Source organism: Rhinolophus sinicus, linkage group LG03, assembly GCF_036562045.2.
Source record: "Rhinolophus sinicus isolate RSC01 linkage group LG03, ASM3656204v1, whole genome shotgun sequence".
In the NCBI taxonomy this organism is placed as follows: Eukaryota; Metazoa; Chordata; class Mammalia; order Chiroptera; family Rhinolophidae; genus Rhinolophus; species Rhinolophus sinicus.
In genome coordinates, this window is record NC_133753.1 from 45,305,752 (window position 1) to 45,326,969 (window position 21,218).

The 21,218-nt window shown below is 49.7% G+C and overlaps 1 protein-coding gene across 2 annotated transcripts in view; it reads right to left on the minus strand.

The window, feature by feature from the left end:
- SLC24A1 (solute carrier family 24 member 1) overlaps positions 1-21,218 on the minus strand; it is a 29,930-nt gene that overhangs the window by 5,371 nt on the left and 3,341 nt on the right. The window contains exons 2-6 of one of the 2 annotated variants that reach the window (XM_074327547.1): positions 17,295-19,314; positions 7,784-7,837; positions 6,329-6,437; positions 2,411-2,497; positions 1,348-1,439 (exon numbers count right to left, since the gene is read on the minus strand). In XM_074327547.1, the coding sequence (XP_074183648.1) occupies positions 1,348-1,439; positions 2,411-2,497; positions 6,329-6,437; positions 7,784-7,837; positions 17,295-19,184 (2,232 nt within the window). In that variant the 5' untranslated portion in view covers positions 19,185-19,314. The remainder of the gene's footprint in view (positions 1-1,347; positions 1,440-2,410; positions 2,498-6,328; positions 6,438-7,783; positions 7,838-17,294; positions 19,315-21,218) is intronic. The other variant, XM_074327546.1, reaches the window with a different exon arrangement.

A 21,218-nucleotide genomic window follows, 5' to 3' on the forward strand; every position in this document is an offset into this window, starting at 1 on the left:
CTTTCTGGAGATGACAAGTCATTTCAATCAATATTCTCTGAAAACTGTCACCCAATAGTTCCTTCTTCCGTGTTGGAGTCAAAGTACCCCACCTTTCCCTGCCACAGCTGATTGGACACAGGCTGGATTCCTGCTCCATGCCCTGGTTTGAACGGATTCTCTTTTGTGACAGGGAGCCAGTCACTGTTACTCCCCCTTTGGCCTGGAGGGCTGGGTAGTGGTTTAGGGCTGTGTGTGCTCAGAAGGAAGCAAATGGAGCCAGGCCAAGCGACAGACCTGCACACAGAGAAGGGGGTGTGAGGGAGAGCGGGACATGGCGTGAGACACCACTGGGGTCACAGATGCCGAAACCAGCCTAGGTCCAGCTCCACTTCCTGCCCTGGGATTCCAGGAGACACCTCCGCACCCTCAATCCCTTTCATTTGAGCTGCCTGCGATGGGCCAGTCAGGATACTCATGATACCACGAAGATGTCTTAGACACTGAACCCAAAATGGCTGGTTTAAGGATGAGATATAATTGAGTGCTTCTGGGTAAACAAGAAGAACAAACAAACAGGGCTGGAACTTGCTTGCCAACTGAATGCTTATTTACTGTCAGTCACTCAACTTACTGAGCCCAGCCATGTGCCAGGCCCTGCGTGTCTCTGTGCGGGGAAGACAGACGATTCAGACTTGGATCCTGCCTTCAGAAACCTAACCACCCAGCAGAGGAACTAGGGAGACTCATAAACAGTGCAAGGAAGGCAGTGACAAGAGCCCTGAGAGAGGGACAATGTACAGGGCATTCAGATTGGGGGGGGGGGGTCAGGGAAGCCTCAGGGCCCAGGAGGCACTGCACGAGCCTGGAGGGAGCTTAGGATATATGGAGGGGAGAGGCATTCTCTGTGGAGGAAACCCTTTGGGCCTCGGCCTGGAGGTAGAAAAGCATGGAGGCGAGAAGTCCTGTTTGGCCGGGGCATGGTGGAAGAAGAGGCTGTGAGGCTGTGAAGACAGCGGCGTCAGGACTCGCGAAGCCCACGGACAAGGCTGAGACGCCTCGGAAGCTTCCAAGGCCTTTACCCCGCCCCCCGCCCCCCTGCATGTCCAGCTGACTGGTCTCACTGTTGCTGACAGAGCCCCTAACAGTTATTCCTTAAGTTCCTACCACAGGTGCTAACTGGTAACACCTTCTCATGTATATTATCTCCCTCCTACTAAGGTGTCAGTGAATTAACTGGCCCATGATGTATGTGATCTTCAGAGACAGGGCAGTGCTTACCCCCGAGGAATGAACCTCAGGAAGGAAGGATTTTGGTCAGCATTTCTGGGCCTCAGTTTCCTCCATCGGGGAGAGGCTTGTGCCTACCTGACCGCCAGGGTCCTCCTCCTGATCCCCCTGGACGTCTGGAGCAGGGACTGCTGTGACCGTGGCCGCAGGGAGTTTGGCTGGCTCTTCCTCTTTAAAGGATAAACATGGGAGAGGTCAGAAAAGTGCCAGGTTTGAGGGCAGCTGGCAGAGACTGGTGCGAGTGGCTGCAGGGCTACTGGACTTGTCCACTTGAGGGTCTCAGAAGATTTGTCTGGGGCATTGCTTGTTGATAGGAAAAGTAACATGACATGATGTGAACTGTTATTGCCCTGTCCACAGAGATACTGCAGGTAAGAGGACAGCTGGGCAGTGGCCATCTTTGCTCCCCCTGTGTTCACAGACATTTCTGTCCGGGTCAGTGTGGCCAAGGAACAGCTTGGGCACCTGGAGCAGAGAGAGGCCAAAGCCCCAGGCCGTAGGGTCTGACCTCGCCCCTACCAACTGCATGGAGAGGATCCTGATGATTTCAAAGGCAGCAGCGAGGAGGCCTTGGAAAGTCTGCAGAGCTGGGTTTAGCTACAGGCTCTCTCATTTCTTGGCGGTGTGGCTTTGGGCAAGTCACTGGACCCCTCTGAGCCTCCCTTGTCTACAGAAGGGGAACAATGACTGCTGCCCTACCTCCTTCCAAGGATTGCTGAGTACATCAGGCAGGCCTGGTGTGCTGTACGGAGCCCACAGGGCAGTAGCTGCCACACAGATACTGGACTTCTGTGTCACCAGACTCCTGGTAGCCTTCCTTCTGGTCTTAGAACAAACCCCAGCACAACTGCTCTTTTGTAGAAGTGGTGGGAAGAAGAAATAGAGTCTAATTTGGGCTGAGATTTAGCAGAAAAAAGTGGGTGTTCAATGACCTCCAGCCTGACTGCCGACCCCATCTAAGGAGAGTGCAGAGGGAGCTGTCCAGGACTGGCCTCGGGAAGGGGGCGGCTGGAGTGCAGGCAGCACCACACTGCCACTTCAGCTGACTGGCTAAGAGAGACCAAGAGGCAGCCTCAGTCCCTGGCCAACAGGACAGAGGGAGGTGGCAGGAGAAAACCCACTGGTCTCGCCATCCTCTCACCTTCTGGTTTGCTCTCTGCTTTGGCCTGAGGTTTGGCTTTGCCCTCCTGATTCAAGAATTCCTCCTCCTCGTTCTTGGAGGAGTGTGCTGCGAATGAGACAGGAAACACATGTGGGACCACATATGCTCGCCACGCCCTTCAGTTGGCTGGTTAGAGCAGCTGAAGCGGGTGGGGAGAGGCTGGCCTGGGAGTCGCGCTGTCTGGATTCCCACCCAACTAGGCTTCTTCATGGTGCCTAGTTCCCAAACTTTTGTCCCCAAGTCCTTGCACTGTCACTAACTGGCTGGGATCTTGGGCAAGTCACCTCCCCTCTGTAGGCCTATTTCAAATAACATGGGTACCTTTGGGGACAACAAATATTATTTATTTCCTTTGTGAGCTCACGTGATGACCGCTAGAGTGAGTGCTGAACTGAGCAGAATTCTCATCAAGGCTTGGTGGGAGACTGCCGGGATTGATCAGGGATGTCTGCAGTGGGCAGAGAATGGAGAAATAATGGCAGGGAGGTGGTTTTGACACCCGTGGGCTGCATTATCGGCAAGGTCCTTTGCAGCGTACTTTCTATGAATCTACTAGAAGCTTTGCTATAACTCTAGGCCATGTGCATGAGCCTTTCCTCTCCAGTGGGAACGGGGAAATAGCTGCCACCAAGCTCCCTGCCACACCCTTTCTGACCATAGACACTGGGACCCACGCAGGGCCTCCTTCCGGATCCCTGCGCACACACTTGGCCGAAGCTCAGGGCACCGTGCCCACAATGGAGCTGCCTGACTTCTCGGCAAGAAAAACAGGAGGGCAACTCTCTTTCAACGTGACTATGTTCCAGACAAATGCAAAGTGCTTTATGTGTGCAATTTCAGGTGAGAGGCTCAGAAACTGAGGTGCAGGGGTTCACAGCCGTGTAGTCTGGGGGGGTGAGGACCATGGCACATGTGATACAACAAAGTGGTGCTGTGGAGTCTATTCTCGAGTCCAGGCTGGCTCTGCCCTGCGAGCACTGGGTGACCTTGAGAAGCCCATGCCCCTCTCTAAGCATCAGAGTCCCCTCTCTAAAAAGGCAACGCCATGGTATGCTCAGAGCAGTGATGTGGGGTCCAGGAGACAAACTAAATGAAAAGGCTTCCATTGCTGCAATATTACGTTAGTTCAGACCCTGGAACCACACAGCCTGCATTTGAATCCCAGTTCTGCCACTTGCTAGCCACGGACCTCGCTGGGTGATGCCTAGCCGGGTGATTCTTTAACCTCTCCGTACCTCAGGTTTTTCATCTGCAAAATCTTAGACTTGTTGAAGGAATAAATGAATCCATACGTGAATGTGCTTGAAACAGTGCCTGGCACCTAGAAAGCACTATGTCCGTTTTTGCTATGACGACAATGATGCACTGACAACAGTAGTTGAGAGCAGCTGTCCCACCCAGACTGCAGTGCTGAGGCCCCACATTCCAGGGGGTTTGGGTTACAAAGGGACCCTGGAGATCCTCTAGTCCATAATCCAGGTGCAGTTGGGGAACCTGGGTGGATCCATCTCTGCCTGGGTCCAGGAAGGGCAGGAAACATAAACAGGTCTAGAATTTCCTCCTCTCCACCTGTCTCCTAAACTCTGAGCTGGTTCAGCCACCTCTGGCAGCCGGCTCCATCCTGCAGAGCCACCAGTTTGCTTACGTGGTCCCTCGAAGTGTCCTGGTGGGCTGGCCCAGGGGACCCTCATCAGAACTGAGATGGCAGGAGGCCGGCATCCTTCATCCAGACAAGTCCCGCGCCCTTGGCCTTGATCAAGCACTGCAGTTTTCTGTTGAGCAGCACGTAGCCATTATCAAAGAAGGGCTGCCCTGCTTCCAGTACTGGGGCTGACAGTATCTGCTGACTGTTGGCCAGAGGGGCTGAAAAGAAAACCAAGTTCCCCTCTTTCCTTTTCATCCCCTGTCACACACCCTAACCTCTCATTTCCCATGCTCCTGAGGAAAGCAGGTCAGGACCTCTCTCTGTTTCTCTCTGTCTCTGTCTCTCCATCACACACACACACACACACACACACACGTGAAATCACCAGAAGATGCAAGGGATCCTGGAAAGGTAAAGCCCCTTCACGGGGTGAGAGTTTACACCACAGGTTGACTCTGTGGAAGAATTGGAACACGTGGAAAGAGTGGAAACATCTGGACAGCCGTTTGGAAACAGCATATGGAAATACAAACATGTATCTGGAAAGTCTTGGGGACAAAGGCCTTCATCACAGCCCCAGTCCCTCCTGGATGGAATCGGGGTGGAGTATCAGGGTCCTCTTCTCTGAGCAGGACCGCACCCCGTGATGTCAGCAGTCACTCCCAGTGAGGCCGTTCCATGCCCGCCACACGTGCACATGATGGACATCTTCCTCGGGATGACGTCCCTGGCTCCACCACAGCTTGTTTCCTCACACGGCCCCTCAGCTCTCAGCGCAGTGGGTCATCTCCTTAGTATCAATCTCCTCTGACCTCAGCCTGGCCTGAACATCACATAATCCTGTTAGTACAAGGAGGCCAGCTGGCGGCTGTTGGTGGCACTGGCCCAGGCAGGGAGCCTGTGATCCCACTGAGGAGAAGTCTTTATCTAAAGGGCTTTGCCAGAGTCGGTGATTCCACAGGAGTGGCCAAGCGTAACCCAGAGATACAGCTTCTTCATGACGCCCAGGCCCAGTCCGCTGCCAGCACTGACCATGCACAGGCTGCCAGGTGCTGTGTCCTCTGCTCTCAAAACCCCAGGCTACTGTTTCCCCGGAGCTGACACTTGGGAGTGGCCTCTCTCAGTGTCTGCCAAGGCTCACCTGGAGGGTTTTCCAAAGAAGGTTTGATCACCTTGTCATTGACCCTGCTCTTCACAGCACAATATACCTGTTTTAAACAGCCAACAACCCAATATTGTGTCTGAAGAAGAAAGTTCAGGGCCTGAGGAAATTCTGAGCCCCCAAACTTTGTCCCTGAGCCAGAAAGGTCAGTCAGGATGGTCCCTGGGGCCCAGGAGTCTGTCTCTGGTGTCATGTTCAGCTCAGTCCTCAGCCCTCCTGCCCAACTGCAACCCCGACCCCTTAGCTTCGGCCCAAAGGTCTACCTGCCCTTGAGGGGCCTTCCACCGGCTCTCAGTTCTGCAGCAGAGCCCCAGAGAAGGAGGCGCTCAAGGAGAGCAGGCGCACACCTGAGGGGGCCCTTTTGAGGGCCTGAGAATCATGTTAGGGGCAGCTCTCTGGGGAAGGGGACCAGAAGGCAGGACTCGGTAAGATGGATGGTGAAAATATCAGTTGCCCCCATCATTTGTCAAGTCAGACATCAGCCCCCACTGTACTTTGGGTCCTCACCACCCCCAGAAGTGGTCCTGGCGGCTCCCAGGATGTCCTTTGGGATCCCCGGCTGGGGGGAGGGGTCAGCAGGCTTCCTAGGACAGAGTTAAATACAGAGCAAACGGGGGTGCCATGAGCTTCTGGCTATGAGGCCCTACAGGAGGTGCCCCAGAAGCGGCCCTGGCCAGTCAGCCTGAGCCCAGCTACCTGGCTGGAGACAGTGGGACATGGGGCTCAAAATGGGGTGGTGAGCTCTGCAGGGATGTCACAAGGGCAGCCCCAAAACAGCCCAGTGCAGGGCACATGGCACTCATGGCCGCACCAACTGCAGGTGAACCCCTTCATGTGACAGGGAGGGCCCCAGAGGCAGGGGGTGGTGGGACGTGGATACCCAAGGACCTTCGCGCCTTGGGCGCCTCCTGGTCAGTTCCGTGCCTTGGTCTCTATCCCGTCTGTCTCCCAGACTGACTGCACCGTCCACTCTCGCTGCTAACTCTCTCTTCCCACTCCCCCTCACCCCAGCCCCTGCCTCCCAGTTGCCCTGCTGCAGGAGGGAAGGAGGGGACAGGGAGAGCAGCAGGTCTGGGGAGGCCTTGCTTACCTTCCCCCATGGGGTGCAGGCTGTGAAGCAGGAGCCGGTAAATGGTGCTGCGGCCGATGCTGTTGTGCAGAGAGGCCGAGCTCCTCCCTCGGGTCAGCACAGCCGGGAGCTGAGCAGGAGAGAGCGGCACTGACCTCAGTGGGCCCCGGCCCGAGCCAGGGCAGGAGCCGCTGACAGCCTGGCTAACCCTGCCTCCATCCCCTAGAGATCAGGGCCAAAGCACAGAAGACTTATCCTGGCCGCCTCACTCCTTTCACCTCAACCAAGAGAGTGACACTACTTTCTTTCTCAGCCTCCTCTCAACGACTCCATGACTGGCTACGTCTACATACTGAATAACTCCCCAAGGTCTCAGCAAGACCTTGGAGCAGCAGACAATGTGTGCGAAGGATAACACAGGACCAAAGGTGTGTCTGTCCAGCCAGCACACCCGCACGGAAACCCACACTCACCCACACAACACACAGTCAGACCCACTGCGCGAGGTACAGCCTCTGCAGTCCACAACGAGCATCACGGTGCTCTGCCATTGCCGCTCCCAGAGAGCAGAGGCTGTGATCCTTCTACAGAAAAGGACACAAAAACTCAACGAGGCCAGGTGGCTCGTCCAAGGGTACCCAAGGTGTCAAAGGAAAGTCATGACTAGCGCCCAGCTCTTCTGATTCCCAGTCCAGATCTTTTATTTCTACCCACGTGCTCAAGAAACCTTCACAGGCACACACACAGATGTGACACACACTGATTCATAGTTACACAGATAGAAACATTATCGGATTTACAATGGAACTTCCAATGACAGACAAACCCTTCCTCATTCCCTCCATCCCCACCTTCCGTCTTCCCCATCCCTCTGGCTCTAAACTCTTCTGCCACCTAGTGGCTGTGGTAACACAGTACTTTACAACAGGCCTAGGGATTTTCTTTGGATGAGGGAGGTTTCATTCAGGCCCCGCCCCTCGTCTCTAAGGTCCCCATGCTTCTTCCCAAATACCCCATGGGCCAAAGGCAGCTAAGACACAGTTGTTCAGAAATCTCCGACTCCCCTGCCCCTATGGCCCCTCCTGTGGTTCTCTTAGTTCTGCGCACTCCAAAGCGACAGGTAGTGAGGCTTTTAGATCAATCACGGCATGCCGGGACTGGAAAGGTGGACCTGACTTCGTCTAGTCCAGTCATTTCACAGATGTAGCACATAAGGCCCAAGCCCACACAGCAAGCTAGTGGCAGAGCGAGCAGTGACATTCTAGGCTTATCTCCAAAACGACACCTCCTCCAAGGCCACCTGAAGGTGAGGGTCCCTCTGGCAAAGGAGCCCGCTCCCTCCCTGGCTCACCCCGGCAGCACTCCCAGCAGCTTCCAGCCCAAGATCCCCGGCCCAGGGCCCCAGTGCCCTGCGTCTGTGGATGTCATCTGAGACCCCGTGGTGTCCTCACTGGGCAGACTGCACATGGCACCCACCTTCAGCTTCTTGTCATCCTGTAGCTCATCCACCGCAACAGACCCATCACCTGGCTGCAAACAGGGACAGGAGTCACAAGATGTTTGGCGAGACCCTCATTCTTTGTCCCTGCTTCCCTTTCTCTCCAGGGAGCCCTCAGGTTGGCACACAGAAACACACCCAGAGAGAGCTGGCCTTCCACAGTCTGGCTTCAGCCGGCACACGTTATTCCCAGCCAACTGTGTCCACTCACTATGGCCCAGGGACACCAGCTGGCTCTTGGCCCCTCAGATGTGCCATCCTCTTCCCCCACCTTGAAACGCTCATAATAGGACGCCCATCTCATTCTCTTTTATAGACTTCTTTTCCTTCATAGCACTTTCCCCAATTTATTTGTATGTTATTTGCATGTTAGCAAACATGCAAATAAACTGACTGCCCCACTAGCATCTTGAAGGCAAACTGCCTAGTTCATTCACTACGTGTGTCCAGCAAAAACACACGGCCAGGCACTTAGCAAGGGTTTAATAAATATTTGTTAAATGAACGGACTGCCTTCTAAATATACCGAATCTCTTCCAACTCCGATTCCCTTGTTCACGCCTTTTCCCTGTGCCTAAAATGTCTTCTCCGTCCCTCGGTGGCTAGCAAATTTTCAGAAAATTCAGGGTGAAATTTTATATAAAGTTTTCCCAAATGGCCCCTTCCGCCCCACCGTCATTTCAACTCACGATGATACATCTCTTTTTGAAAATGGTCTAACAACAGTGAGCACATTTTGTGATACCAAAATCTGGCTCTGTCATCAAGTAAGTGTGTGGGGAAGCTATAGGGCAGCCAGCTGGGAACTGGGACAGCTGTAGAAAATCCAAGATGAGGACACGTTAAGCCCACGTACTTCTTGTCTGGACCACCAGCTTGCCGCTTTGTATTTACTGCCTTGTAATAAATACCATTCGAACTTTTTTTTAAAAGCCATTGCGTAACTTTTCACATACATGAGTTGTCTACCGAGCTAGACTCCATTTTTTGCCATGCGATGAACGTGTGATACAGTCATGTCTGTTCTCCTAACCTGTTGCATAGTGTCTTGTACACAGTAGGTGCTCAGTAAAGGTGAACTGAATGCGTAGATACTCCCAGCTGTCATCCTCCAGTGCTGTCTCCAGACAACAGGGTCATTAATGGCTGCCCCCACCCCCCAGCCACTGTCTTCACCTTCCCATTGCCTTCTCCGCCACACCAACCTCCGTGGCCAGGATTAGAACTGGAATTGCTATACTCCATTCTCTGTTCAGCTCAGAAAATATAGAAAATACTGCCTGATCCAAGGCTACCCACCCTTCCATTCACCCACTTTGTTCATTCATTCAGTTCTTCCTGCCTGAGCACCTGTTTGTTTACATGGCTCTGTGCTAGTGCTATAGGGATACAAAGACGTTTAGGACATGAATTTTATGTCCGGAAAAGAATTGAGACCAATGATAACACAAACACATGACAAAGTAGAATGTGTTTTAAGAACAGAGGGGCATAGATTAAGGTGCTGTGCTGGGATGGACAAGGAAGGCTTCCAGAAGTACATAGAATTTGGGTAAGCTGTGAAGGATAGGGGAGGTTTGAATGCTTGGATACACGGTGAATGAATGAATAAATGAATGGATGACTGAAGGAAGGAAGGAAGGAAGGAAGGAAGGAAGGAAGGAAGGAAGGAAGGAAGGAACAAATGAATGAAACAGAGCAGAAATAACCAATCTGAATATGAAGGGGGGCACTGTGGATTTTCTGAACAACTTCCCTAACTCTTTCATGACAAACCTGTAAACTTACTGGGATACTGGAGTCTACAACGCTGAACCCCACTGGATCACCCATCTCCCTATTTATCATGACCAACCCTCCTCCAGTGAGGTTTTTTCTGGAGGCAAAGAACGATGAGGGGCCAGGCTGCCCTTTGGGACGGCTGGTTCTGTCTGCAGAGGGGCAGGAGAAACCCACTTTTATCCCATGATGCACACGTCTAATGATTTCTCTGCCATTCAGATTTATTCAAATCAAAATGACTTCTCTGTGGGATCACTGTTTATTGAACACATCTGTATCTTCTAACCTCAACTCCATGAAATAAACAAAACTAGTATTATTATTGCTGTTTTGATAGGTGAAAAAACGGAGATGTAGAAAGTCTATGACTTGCCCACCTTTACAAAGATAATGACAACCCCAATCTCCTAATCTCCATTCAAGGTTTGTTTTTGTTGTGTGTGTTTTTTTACTAAATCACGTTTCCCAAGCATAACAAGAAAATGAGGTCCAATCTATATTCTCTAGTGGCTCTTTTCAAATTATTAAGGCAAATGGACATGAATGTTTGTCTGCGTTAGAGTGTAGGTGATGGGTCTATTTCTGGGTAGCAGTACCAGAAAGTAGGTGCTCTCAGAACAGGCCCTTACGACAAACACATTCCCACATCCGCCTCTCACACCACACATTCTCCCTCCTCTCTCCTCCACCTCATCACCCCACCTCGGCTTCCTGCCTGTGAAAACTAGCAAAGGGGCTGAAGAACCTGGAGAGGATGCCTTCATGCCAGCCAAGCCCCCGGCAGCTGCGATGCATGTAGCCGAGAAGGGGCAACGGGAACTGCTCCCGGAAACCTGGGGAGGCCAATATGGCAGCCCTCCAGCGGGCTTGTCCTCTTGAGTTCCAGTTTCTGTGTCCCACTGATGGAGCAGTTAATCATCGGCCTCTCCCCTTCTAGACCATCCATGACATAGTTCCAGCACCACACATTTCAGTCTGTGATTTTTAAAAACACATTCGCTCCACAGATATGTCCTGCATCCCTGCTCTGAGTCCTGCCTTCACCCAGTTACACCCCAGCAGGCGCCCTTCCCTGCAGCCCGCACTGAGCACACACCTGCATGCTGTTCCCCTCACCTGTCCAGGCTAGAAACCCAACAGGCTGCCCGAACCCTTTCCTCTCCTCACAGCCAACGTCCAATCAGCTGCCAGACCAAGGTCCTGAAAATCCTCAGATTCGGCCTCATCTCTCCACTCTCCTGCCCACACTCCTGCAATGGCCTCCTGACTTCTGACCTCTTCCGGTTCTTTCTCCACCCCTCAGCCAGTGATTTTTCTGAGCAAAGCATGTCATGTCCTTCCCCTGCACCCTGGGGGCCCACTGTCCTCAGGGGGGAGCCCAGACTCTTTGGCTGAACACACACCAGCCTCCTGCTCACCTCCAGTCCAGCCATGTCCAACGGAAATAGAACGCGAGCCACATACATAATTTTAATTTTTTAGTAGCCACATTTTTTAAAAGTAAAAGAAACAGGTAAAATTAATTTCAATAACATACTTTATTTAACCTAACGTATAAAAACTATAATTCAACATAATTTTTAAAATATTAATGAGATATTTTACATTTTTTCATCCTAAGCCTTTGAAACCCAGTGTGTATTTTATACTTACAGCACATTTCAATTCAGAGCACTAGCTCATTTCATATATATGACACACATACACATACATATGTATATTATATATAGTTATATATAATATAAATGTATATATACTGGATGCCCACAACAGCCTCCTAACTGGACTCCTGCCTGCACCCTTGTACACCTACAAGTTACTCTCGACACAGCAGTTAGGAAGCAGCCTTGTACATATGGCCCCTCATCACAACATTCCCTATCGAGCTTCAAGTACAATCCAACTCCGTGTCTGCTCACGGCGCCCTGCATGCAGCAGCTCCCACCCTCCTCCCAGCATGCCCTGTACCACTCTCCCCTTACTCACCAACCACACTGGCCCCCCATTCTCTCCGCCAATACACAGAGCTCTTTCCCCACTCTGAGACTTTGCAAATGCTGTTTCCTCTTCAGAATTCTTCCCCATGGAACATGGGGTGTTTCCCCTCTCATTCTGCAGATCTCAACTTGGACTTCTCCTCTTCCAAGAGGCCTCCCTTCCTCTCCCTCACGAAACGGGGCCACTACCCACACTCACTCCCCATCACATGCACTGTTTATTTCCTCCACGGCACTTGTCACACTCTGAAATTATCTTCTTAATATATTTTACTTGTTTATCATCCATATGTCCACTCACCCACATTAAAAAATTTTCTGTTGGATTTATGTTTCCAATTTATACAGGTGGCAGAGCATCTAGAAATCATGCTGTTCTTTGTAAAATACCATGAATATCTAATTTCATACTTAATCCTATCATATGCACCAGGAGAAAACACACTGTGTTGCATGGATGCATGTAAAATCTCAACTATAAGCATACACGCACCCATGAAAACAAGATATTGGACCAGGCATGATCAGATGTTTGAGTTTTTCTGTGACTATTTGTTTGTTTCCTATGCATTCACTTTGTCATCTACTAGCACCCACTAGCAGGGGAACTTTAACTAAAAGCTTAAGAAAATTATACAAGGAAAGAAAGCCTTTAAGTTGACAATTCTGTTCTTACCATCTTTTCCTGACAACTGGGGGGAAGCTGACTATTATTCAAAGAGTTAAAGGAGGGAACCCCTCAGCCCAGGCTAGGATGGGCTGTTGGAGAGCACAGCCTAAATTGGGGGGGGGGGGGGCAGAGGCAGGAGGGGCCCTGGTGGCTGCTTCCTATCCACACCCTCCCTGTCCCCACAGCAGGCAGCTGGCAGTACAGTAAATGTCAACCCTGACGAGAAACCTAAGGGGACACCAGGTTTGTCTGCTTGCGGGTGCTGTTGGTTGGTTTAATAAACAATCCCACCAGGAAGCAAACTGCCCCAAAGGCATTTAGGAAAGAGTGGCAGTTTTCCTCCAGTTTCACATTCTGAAGTACTTTGGGGGTAGAATGTGGGTACAGGGTTTTCCAAGGGGCCCAGACCCGACTCATTCTCTGCCTTGCTTCCCTTCTCATCACTGGCACCCCAAAGGACTGTCTTGCCAATCAGTGTCTCATGCAAATGACTGGTCCTTCTTGGCTAAGCTCATAACTCTCTCTAAAGATGGAACATCGTCCTTCCAAAACAGGTAAGACTTTCCATTCAGCAAGGCTAACACCTTAGTTTTGCTGTTTGTTGTTGGCTTTCTGTGAGTACACGTGGTCAAGGCGTGTCAGACATGTATCATTTCTGGCCAGAACAAATACAATGAGAGCTCCAAACTCAGAGCAAGTTTCAGAGCAAGCTACATTAGACTGTGTTGGTAACTATACAAACACCATTTCCTTATTGGGGTAGTTCCTTAAACCAATCAACACATGTCAGTTTGACAATGTTAGCTGATATATGCTAGGATTTAATTTTTGTTCAGGCTGTGTCAAAAGTCTCTAAAATAGTTACTATCGTATTTCCCTTATAATAAAACCTAGCCGGACAATCAGCTCTAATGCATCTTTTGGAGCAAAAATATAATATAATTATATTATATTATACCTGGTATTATATTATATTATATTATATATTATACAAGATCTGGTCTTATATTATAGTAAAATAAGACCGGGTCTTATATTAATTTTTGCTCCAAAAGACGCATTAGAGCTGATGGTCCGGCTAGGTCTTATTTTCGGGGAAACACGGTATGTGTCAATGTCTGCTGCTATGTCATTTACTTTTTTCTGAAAATACTCTGAGGTAAATTCTGATTAGAATCATTCCCCCCCCAAATTTTTATCATGGTTCTAGATTATCAGAGCAGAATAAAAAGTAAAGTGAAACATCCTCCAGCTCAGAAACTCCACAGATACCAGTTGGGTGCATATTCAGTAAGAAAATGAATCACTCTCTGCTGATCTTACGTCTCCAAGTTGTTCGGGTAGGAAGACACTTGTGAGTATGTTGCTCTTAGTAAAAAACACCACGTGGCCATCCCATTCGTCTCCATACTGTCTGTGCCGCTTTCACACAACAGAGTGGAGTAGTTGTGACAGAGACGGTGTGGCCTGCAAAGGCTAAAATGTTTACTCTCTGTCCCTTTACAGTAAGTCTGCCAACCCCTGCATTAGTTCATCTCATTTACTTTACAGATGAGCAATCTAAGGTCTGGATGAAAAGCAAAGTGACTTTGTTGCACTTTGCATAGTGTTTCCTTTATTATAGTTACTCTTGTCTATGTCTGTCCTTTCTACTGGAAGGGACACAATCTTTTTATTTCCCAAATTGCTTTTCATTTAAGTGCTTAATAATAAAAATGTGTTGAATTGCATTGACTTGCCCAGGGTAATAGGATAGTTAGCAGTGGAGCCTGGGTTGAAACCCAGATATACAGATTCATGATCTGTGTGACTTTGGCTGAGTTAATTATCCTCTCTGAGCCTCAGTTTCCTCATCTGCAAGATGGGGGTAATAATCTATTCCTATAGGGTTTTCACGAGAAGTTGTTGAGATAATGTCTATATGGAATAGGCCCTCCATCAGGATGCATTCCCTCCCCCACTCCTTTCTCTCTCGAAACTGTTAGGGTTCCCTGAGGAAACGGAACCAAATAGTTAGAGAGCTTCTGCTAGAGATGAGACCCTGGGCTCGGCCCTTTGGGAGATAGGAAGATTGTTTCCCCATTTAGTGACAATGATGAGCCACCCCCCGTCCATCCATCACCCCAGACTGGAAACAGAGGAAGATGGTGTCTTTCTTGCTCCTATTTCTCTCCACTTCTCTTCCCACTGCATAGACTTCCTGAGCAGCTGTAGCTCTGACCTCACCTCCCCGACCATCCTGCTTGCTCCCTACCACCCTATATGGCCTTGCCCCACTTCTCTCTGACGTCCTCACCTGTGGGGCCTGGCTGATTAAATAAGCCCAGTCTCCCCCGGCTCCTGCCTTCCTGAGGTGACGCTCAAAGATAGGACCCATTAGTCAGGGAGAAGTAATAAGTCAGTAAAGTGAGAGAGAGCAAGGCATATTCGTTTTCATAGTTAAAAGTAAAATAATTTACAGAGGTGAGTACACACTCTTGCATAAACTGCCAAAATGAATATCAACACCGTTTACTGGATCAAAGATTGGATTTTTACAGGATTGCTTTATGAATTCAAAACAGAATGGCTTGGGGCAGCCGGATGGCTCAGTTGGTTAAAGCGCAAGCTCTCAACAAGGTTGCCGGAATTAAACGGCGACTGGACTTGGCACTGAGCTGCGCCCTCCACAACTAGATTGAAGGACAATGACTTGGAGCTGATGGGCCCTGGAGATATACACTGTTCCCCAATATTCCCCAATAAAAACAAAACAGAATGGCTGGCGCTCAGTCTGTCAGTGGAACACAGCACAGGATACTGAGCTCCCTCTAACCGGTTCGATCATAGGTCTTGGCCAGCCAAACACAGACATAAAGTACAAGCAAAGGCCATTCTGTCTCTCTTTGGCTATAAGAAATGTGGGGTGAAACTCCAAATCCATAGTTTTAAAAAAATTTTCAAAACAGCTTTTCAAAACAGCTACAGTTCTTGAGTTACTTGGACTAATTTTCAGCAGGCAGTGGTTAGTGCTAGAAAGTCCTAACTATAGGTTTTTCATTTGAAAAAAATATAGATTCGCTTTCAAGTATAGTCAGGAATTCAACCTGCTGTTAAAAAATAATGTTGTTAATTAAAAATCATCCTGGATCTCTTCCAACAAATAGCTAAGAACAGAGCTGTAATAAGCACCACTCTCACTGGTTGCCAAAGAGCTGCTATGAAAGCCGTTGAAGAGTCTGTTAAGTAGATTATAAATTCTCTTTTGAAATCATGATTACACTTCACTTCCTTGGCAAGCTTTGCTTTGATGGTCTGGCTCTGATGAAATGGAAATTCAGAATTTGTAGAGTTTAAATAAAAACAGAATGACTATGAAGGACTGGGAGGCAAATCAGAGGCATTTTGAAAACTGCTGCCTGATGTCTACCAGGTAGTAGATGCTTTTCTCAGAGGAAAGTACCAGGCTTCATGGCCACCCTCGTCGAGGCTGCCTGAGAACATTAGGAAGGAGCCCCATTTCTTCACAGGAAGTCATGTAACACTCTGAGCCTCCCTTACTTTTTTAAGGCTCTGGCTTCCTGGAGCAGTAGTCTGGTGGGCAATAGTGCTGAATGGGGAGTTAGGATACTGGATTCCAGCTCTGGTATCTGCTGGCTGTATTACGCTGGGCAGCATGTGTCTCCTTTTTGGGCAATCTGCAACTGTGGCATGTAGAGCTCGGCTGACCAGATCAAAGGGCCACTGTACTGGGCCTGCCAGAACTGAACTCAATTGGACACAGGACATTATCAATGAATGTTAGAACTAAACAGGACCTTTTGGTGATTAGCTGGACTTTGTCATTTCCCCCAGAGGAAAAACGGGATCTGTACAAGGTCACACAGTCAGTTAAAGGCAGGATCAGATTAGAACCCAGGTTTCCTGACTCTCAGTTCCGTGCTCCAACCACATTATCTCAAAAAATCCTAAACGAAGTTCACTTTGTCTCCTTTGCATCATACATCTTCCAGACATGTTGCTGAGTTTGTTCTCCATCTTGCCCACTCATCAAAACTGCTCTGGATTAAGTGGCTAAGTCTTCCCACTCTTTGCACGCAAAATTCTGCTTGCTCCAGGGGCTTCTCTGAGACTTGAGACAGGCAGGCTATGAACCAAACTTTGCCCAAACTCAACCTTCAGGAGCAGGAGAGAAATGGGGTCGGTGTTCCCGAGGGGGCCCTCACTTTGGAATCTCAAGGAACAAACAACTTTGAGATGAATTTTCAGAGATCACTTCCCCCATTCAATCTTCCAGGTTATTGAATCATGCAATAAATTTAGTAGGAAGGTCCCACCTGGGGACAGAGAATTTCCTGGGAAGGAGCTTTGGGGCCAGGAGAAAGCCCAAGGGTTAGAGCTCCTGGTATCTGGTCTCAGTCAGAGCAGAGACAGGACTCTGCGCCCAGGGCTGATTTGTCTGGACAAGTGGAGCTCCCATCCTCTCCAACATTTTAAAAACATAACAAAACCCCAAAAATGCCTCCCCACTTCTCAGACCCCAACTAAGCCACCAGACCCTCCAAGTATGGAATGTGAACAAATAAGATTAAATGAGATGAGGGTGCTAGAGAAATCCTAAACACCACGCACATGGAAGAGATTATCATTTTTTCCCTGCCTGATATCTTCTTGGACATTTTCCAAAGCCCAGCTCAAATGTCATTGCCAAGACCAAGACAGACCAACTTGAGTTCAAATCCTGGCTCTACCACCTATTTGCTGTGTGACATTGAACAGGTGGTTTAATTTCATTAGGCTTCAGTTTCTCCCCCTGCCAATGGGGGATCATAAGAATAACCATGTTATAGGGTGACTGGGAGATAAACCAAGGTCACGCTTGGAAAGGCCTCAGCATGGTACCTGAGATAGCATAGAAGTCTAAATGCTGAATGGAGAGCAAGGGAACCAGAGCACCATCTCCTGAGGTCTGACCCAGCACTTTCCACGCTTCAGTCCCTGCGTTCCCTTCACCCTGTTGCCCCAGAGGAGCTAGAGAAGCCTCAGCTGGCCTGTCCTTACCTTGGTGAGATCCCCCAGAGCCATGACCTTGGCCACCGGCCTCCTGCTGAGCTGCTCCTTCAGCCAGAGCTCGAGCTTCTTGTTCCACTTCATGGCGAGCACATACAAGGCGTAGGCCAGCAGCAGCAGCAGGCTCTCCCACCAGAGGATGAGGCTGTCCAGGAAGAAGAGGATGAGCATCACCAGGTCCACGATGTAGAAGGAGACGTCGCGGAACAAGGGCCACCAGGTGAGGCTGAGGATCTCCCGGGAGAAGAGGGCACAGGTGCCAATGACAAACAGGACGTTGAACACCGCAGAGCCCACAATGGTGCCGATGCCCACGTTGCTGTGGGAGATGAAGACGCCAATGAGGGAGGTGAAGAGCTCAGGGGCAGAGCCTCCGGCAGCCATGAATGTGGCTCCGGCCACATCCTCAGAGATCTGCAGCTTGTCTGTGATGACACCCAGGGCTGGGACGAAGTACTCGTCACACACGATGGCCAAGGCCACAAACACATACATCATGCCAAAGACGTGTAGGACCACCCAGCCCTGCCGCCGCTCCTCCACACTGAACAGGTCTGGGGGGTACTCTGCCTTGGGGTGGTGGTCCGGCCAGCTGGGGGGCAGTGCTGAGGGACTGGGGCTGGGCGCCTCTGGGAGCAGGGCCGTTGTCGGGCGAGGGGCGGGGATGGTGGGCACAGCGGGGGCTGGCTCCACAGCCACACACTGGCGGACCTGGGTGGTCGGATTTACCCTGACGTTGGGGGCTGCTGAGGTGCTGGGGACTGGGGGTGGTTTCTTCGCCAGCTCCCTAATGGTGGCGAAGAATATTCCAGTGGTTGGTGCACTCGTTCTGGATGAGGGGTTTCTAACCTTCCAGGCAACAGCTTTGGTTTCTGCTGGGCTGCTGCCTGTCATGGTGCTAATCGTCACTTGCCCCTTAGAGACAGCTGCACTGGGCTCCAGGGCTGTTCCCTGGGGAGTTGTCAGGTTGTTCTTTCCCACGAACCCCCGGGGGTTGGTGGAGCTGTTATTGTCCACTCTTCTGGGTGTAGTCAGGGTGTTGTTTTCCACCATACTTGGAGAAGTCACGATGTTTGTTTCTGCATCATTTATCAGGAAAGTTGGGGTGTTATCAATTATTCCCTTGAGAGCAGTTGGCGTGGTTTCTTCCACTAGTCCCTTGGAGGGGTTGGTCTCCAATATTTTGTAGGTTGCCATAGTTTCACTATCTCTCACTGTTGTTCTGGGGGTGATCCCATGGCTCCTTATCAGTGTCAAGAGTGTGGCTGGGACATAACTGTTTACTATGCTACCAAGTAGGGAGGGAGTGGATTTCTTCACCTTTCCCCTGGCTTGAGTTGGATGGTAGCTCTTTGTTTCTCCCCTGGATGTTGTTGGGGTATAATTGTCTACCATTGCTCTGCTTAAAGTTGGGGTGTAGTGATTCAATACTCCACTAGCTGTGGTTGGGATATTTTCCTTCACTCTTTCTGTGCCTGCTGCTGCTGGGCTATAGTTATTCTGAGGTATTGTTGGAGAGAGGTTGGCTGTTGTTCTGGGTGAACTGGGGATGTTCTTCATTGTTATGCTTCGCATTGCTTCATGCCTGCCCACTGTGGTTTGGGGCGCCAAGGTCTCACCCTCCATTTCAGGGCTCGGTTTTGGAGGGTCACTGCTCACCATCCTCATCTCATCATTGGGAAGGTCCCGGCTGGCCAGTTTTACAGGGTGTTGGGAAGAGACCACTGCCCAGAGTGTGGGGAGGCCCTGGGGGCTCCTCAGGTGCTGATAGGTGGAACCAATGATCAACATGCCCAGTAGGAAGAGGACGCGACTCCAGCGAAGCCGTTTTAGCCGGACTGACCGCCGTTCCTGCACCCCCATCCTGACCAATTTCCCCATGGCAGCCAGTTATGCCAGGTTACAGAAGGCCTCCCATTCTGTCCACTGCAAGATGGGGGCTGCTCTGGGATTCAGGTTGGTGATCAGGGAAGATTTCTCCATGAAGTCCAGCCAAGAGATAGCCACAAACCTAGAAGAACACAAAAAGAGGTTATTTGCCTCTAGGAAGAGAGTTGGAATCCACCAAACCCTCATCTGGAACTGAGTGACAATTCATGCGGTGCTTTTATGCTAGAAGGCAGAGGGAACAAAACTACCTCTGCCCCCGGCTGCAGGGGGCAGTGCCTGCTCACAAGGAAAAAGAGTATCTCAGGGGTCCTCTGTGCTGTGGAGGCAGGCCAGCAGCCTAGGTTCCTGAGCTGGGTCTACCCAGCCCTCCTGGGCTCCCAGCCAAAGGCCTGCCACCACTTCTCAGGTCCTAGCCTGAGTTGCTGGGAATTCAGTCATCCCTAGTCGGTACCCCAGGTCACAGATCTCACCTAATCAAAGGCAGGAGGGAGGTAACAAGACATGGTTTTTGTTTTTTTGTTTGTTTGTTTTTTTATTTGTTCACAGAGAATTTCACCCCTCATTTCTCTCTCTTTTTTTTTTTTTTTTTTTTAGATTTTATTGGGGGAGGGGAATAGGACTTTTATTGGGGAACAGTGTGTACTTCCAGGAAGTTTTTCCAAGTCAAGTTGTTGTCCTTTCAATCTTAGTTGTGGAGGGTGCTGTTCAGCTTCAAGTTGTTGTCCTTTCAGTCTTAGTTGTGGAGGGTACAGCTCAGCTCCAGGTCCAGTTGCCGTTGCTAGTTGCCGTTGCTAGTTGCAGGGGGCGCAGCCCACCATCCTTTGTAGGAGTCCAACCGGCAAACTTGTGGTTGACAGGACGCACTCCAACCAACTGAGCCATCCAGGAGCTCATTGGCAGCTCAGCTCAAGGTGCAGTGTTCAATCTTAGTTGCAGGGGCCATTGCCCACCATGCCTTGCGGGACTCGAGGAATTGAACTGGCAACCTTGTGGTTGAGAGCCCACTGGCCCATGTGGGAATTGAACCAGCAGCCTTCGGAGTTAAGAACATGGAGCGCTAACCGCTTGAGCCACCGGGCTGGCCCCAAGACATGATTTTAAGCTTTAAACTAAAAGAGGCAGAAGTGGAAGACTGAGGCAGAGATATCAAGGCTTCATATGTATTTTTTTCCAACTGACTTAAAACGATTCCAGCATATCATCCAGAGAGCACAAACCTTAAAAGTTAATGTCATGAAGCTTCCCAGACAGTGTGTGTGCTGGGAGGAACACTGAGAATGGAGTCAAAGGCCTGGATTCCCTGCTCTGCTGCTTACCAGGTGTGTCACCCTGGACAGGCTGAACCTCAGTGCATCATCTGTGAAATGGGCATGATAACATATGTCGATTATGCAAAGATGATCTGTAGAAGGACATCAGGAGAAGGGAATTAAAGGGCAGGGGTCAAAAGGAGACTTACTTTTCAGTGTATCTTATTGTGCACTTTAACCATTTAACCTTTTTTATTATATACATGTTATAGTTTAAATTTAAATTTCACTTAATAGTAATAACAAGACCTAGCTATGTAAATAGTAATAACAATACCCATGTCACAGGAATGCTGGGAGGGGAAAAAGGTCTGCGAAAAGCACTGCATAGAATCAAGTGCCACGTAAGGGTTATTTACATCAGGGCGCAGAAGGAAAAAACATGAAAGACTCTCAAAGAATCCTCGATTTATAAACAAGAGCACTGAGGCCCAGCCCAAGTAAATATTTATGAAATCTCTAATCAATGTCCACAGATTATCACAAAATAATAAATAGAAATGATTGGATTTGCATATGAAGTCATCTATTAGAAGTGAGATGAGTGAGCCATCTCACTTAGGTTGTTAAAGGTAGAAGGAGTTACTACACAGTTTAGTTCAACTCCCCATCTGAGACATGAAGAAACAGGTCCAGAGGGATGTGACTTGCTCAGTGTCACAAAGGTAGTGAGTAGCATGCAGATGGGCTTTCTAATGCTCAATCTTTCCAGCAT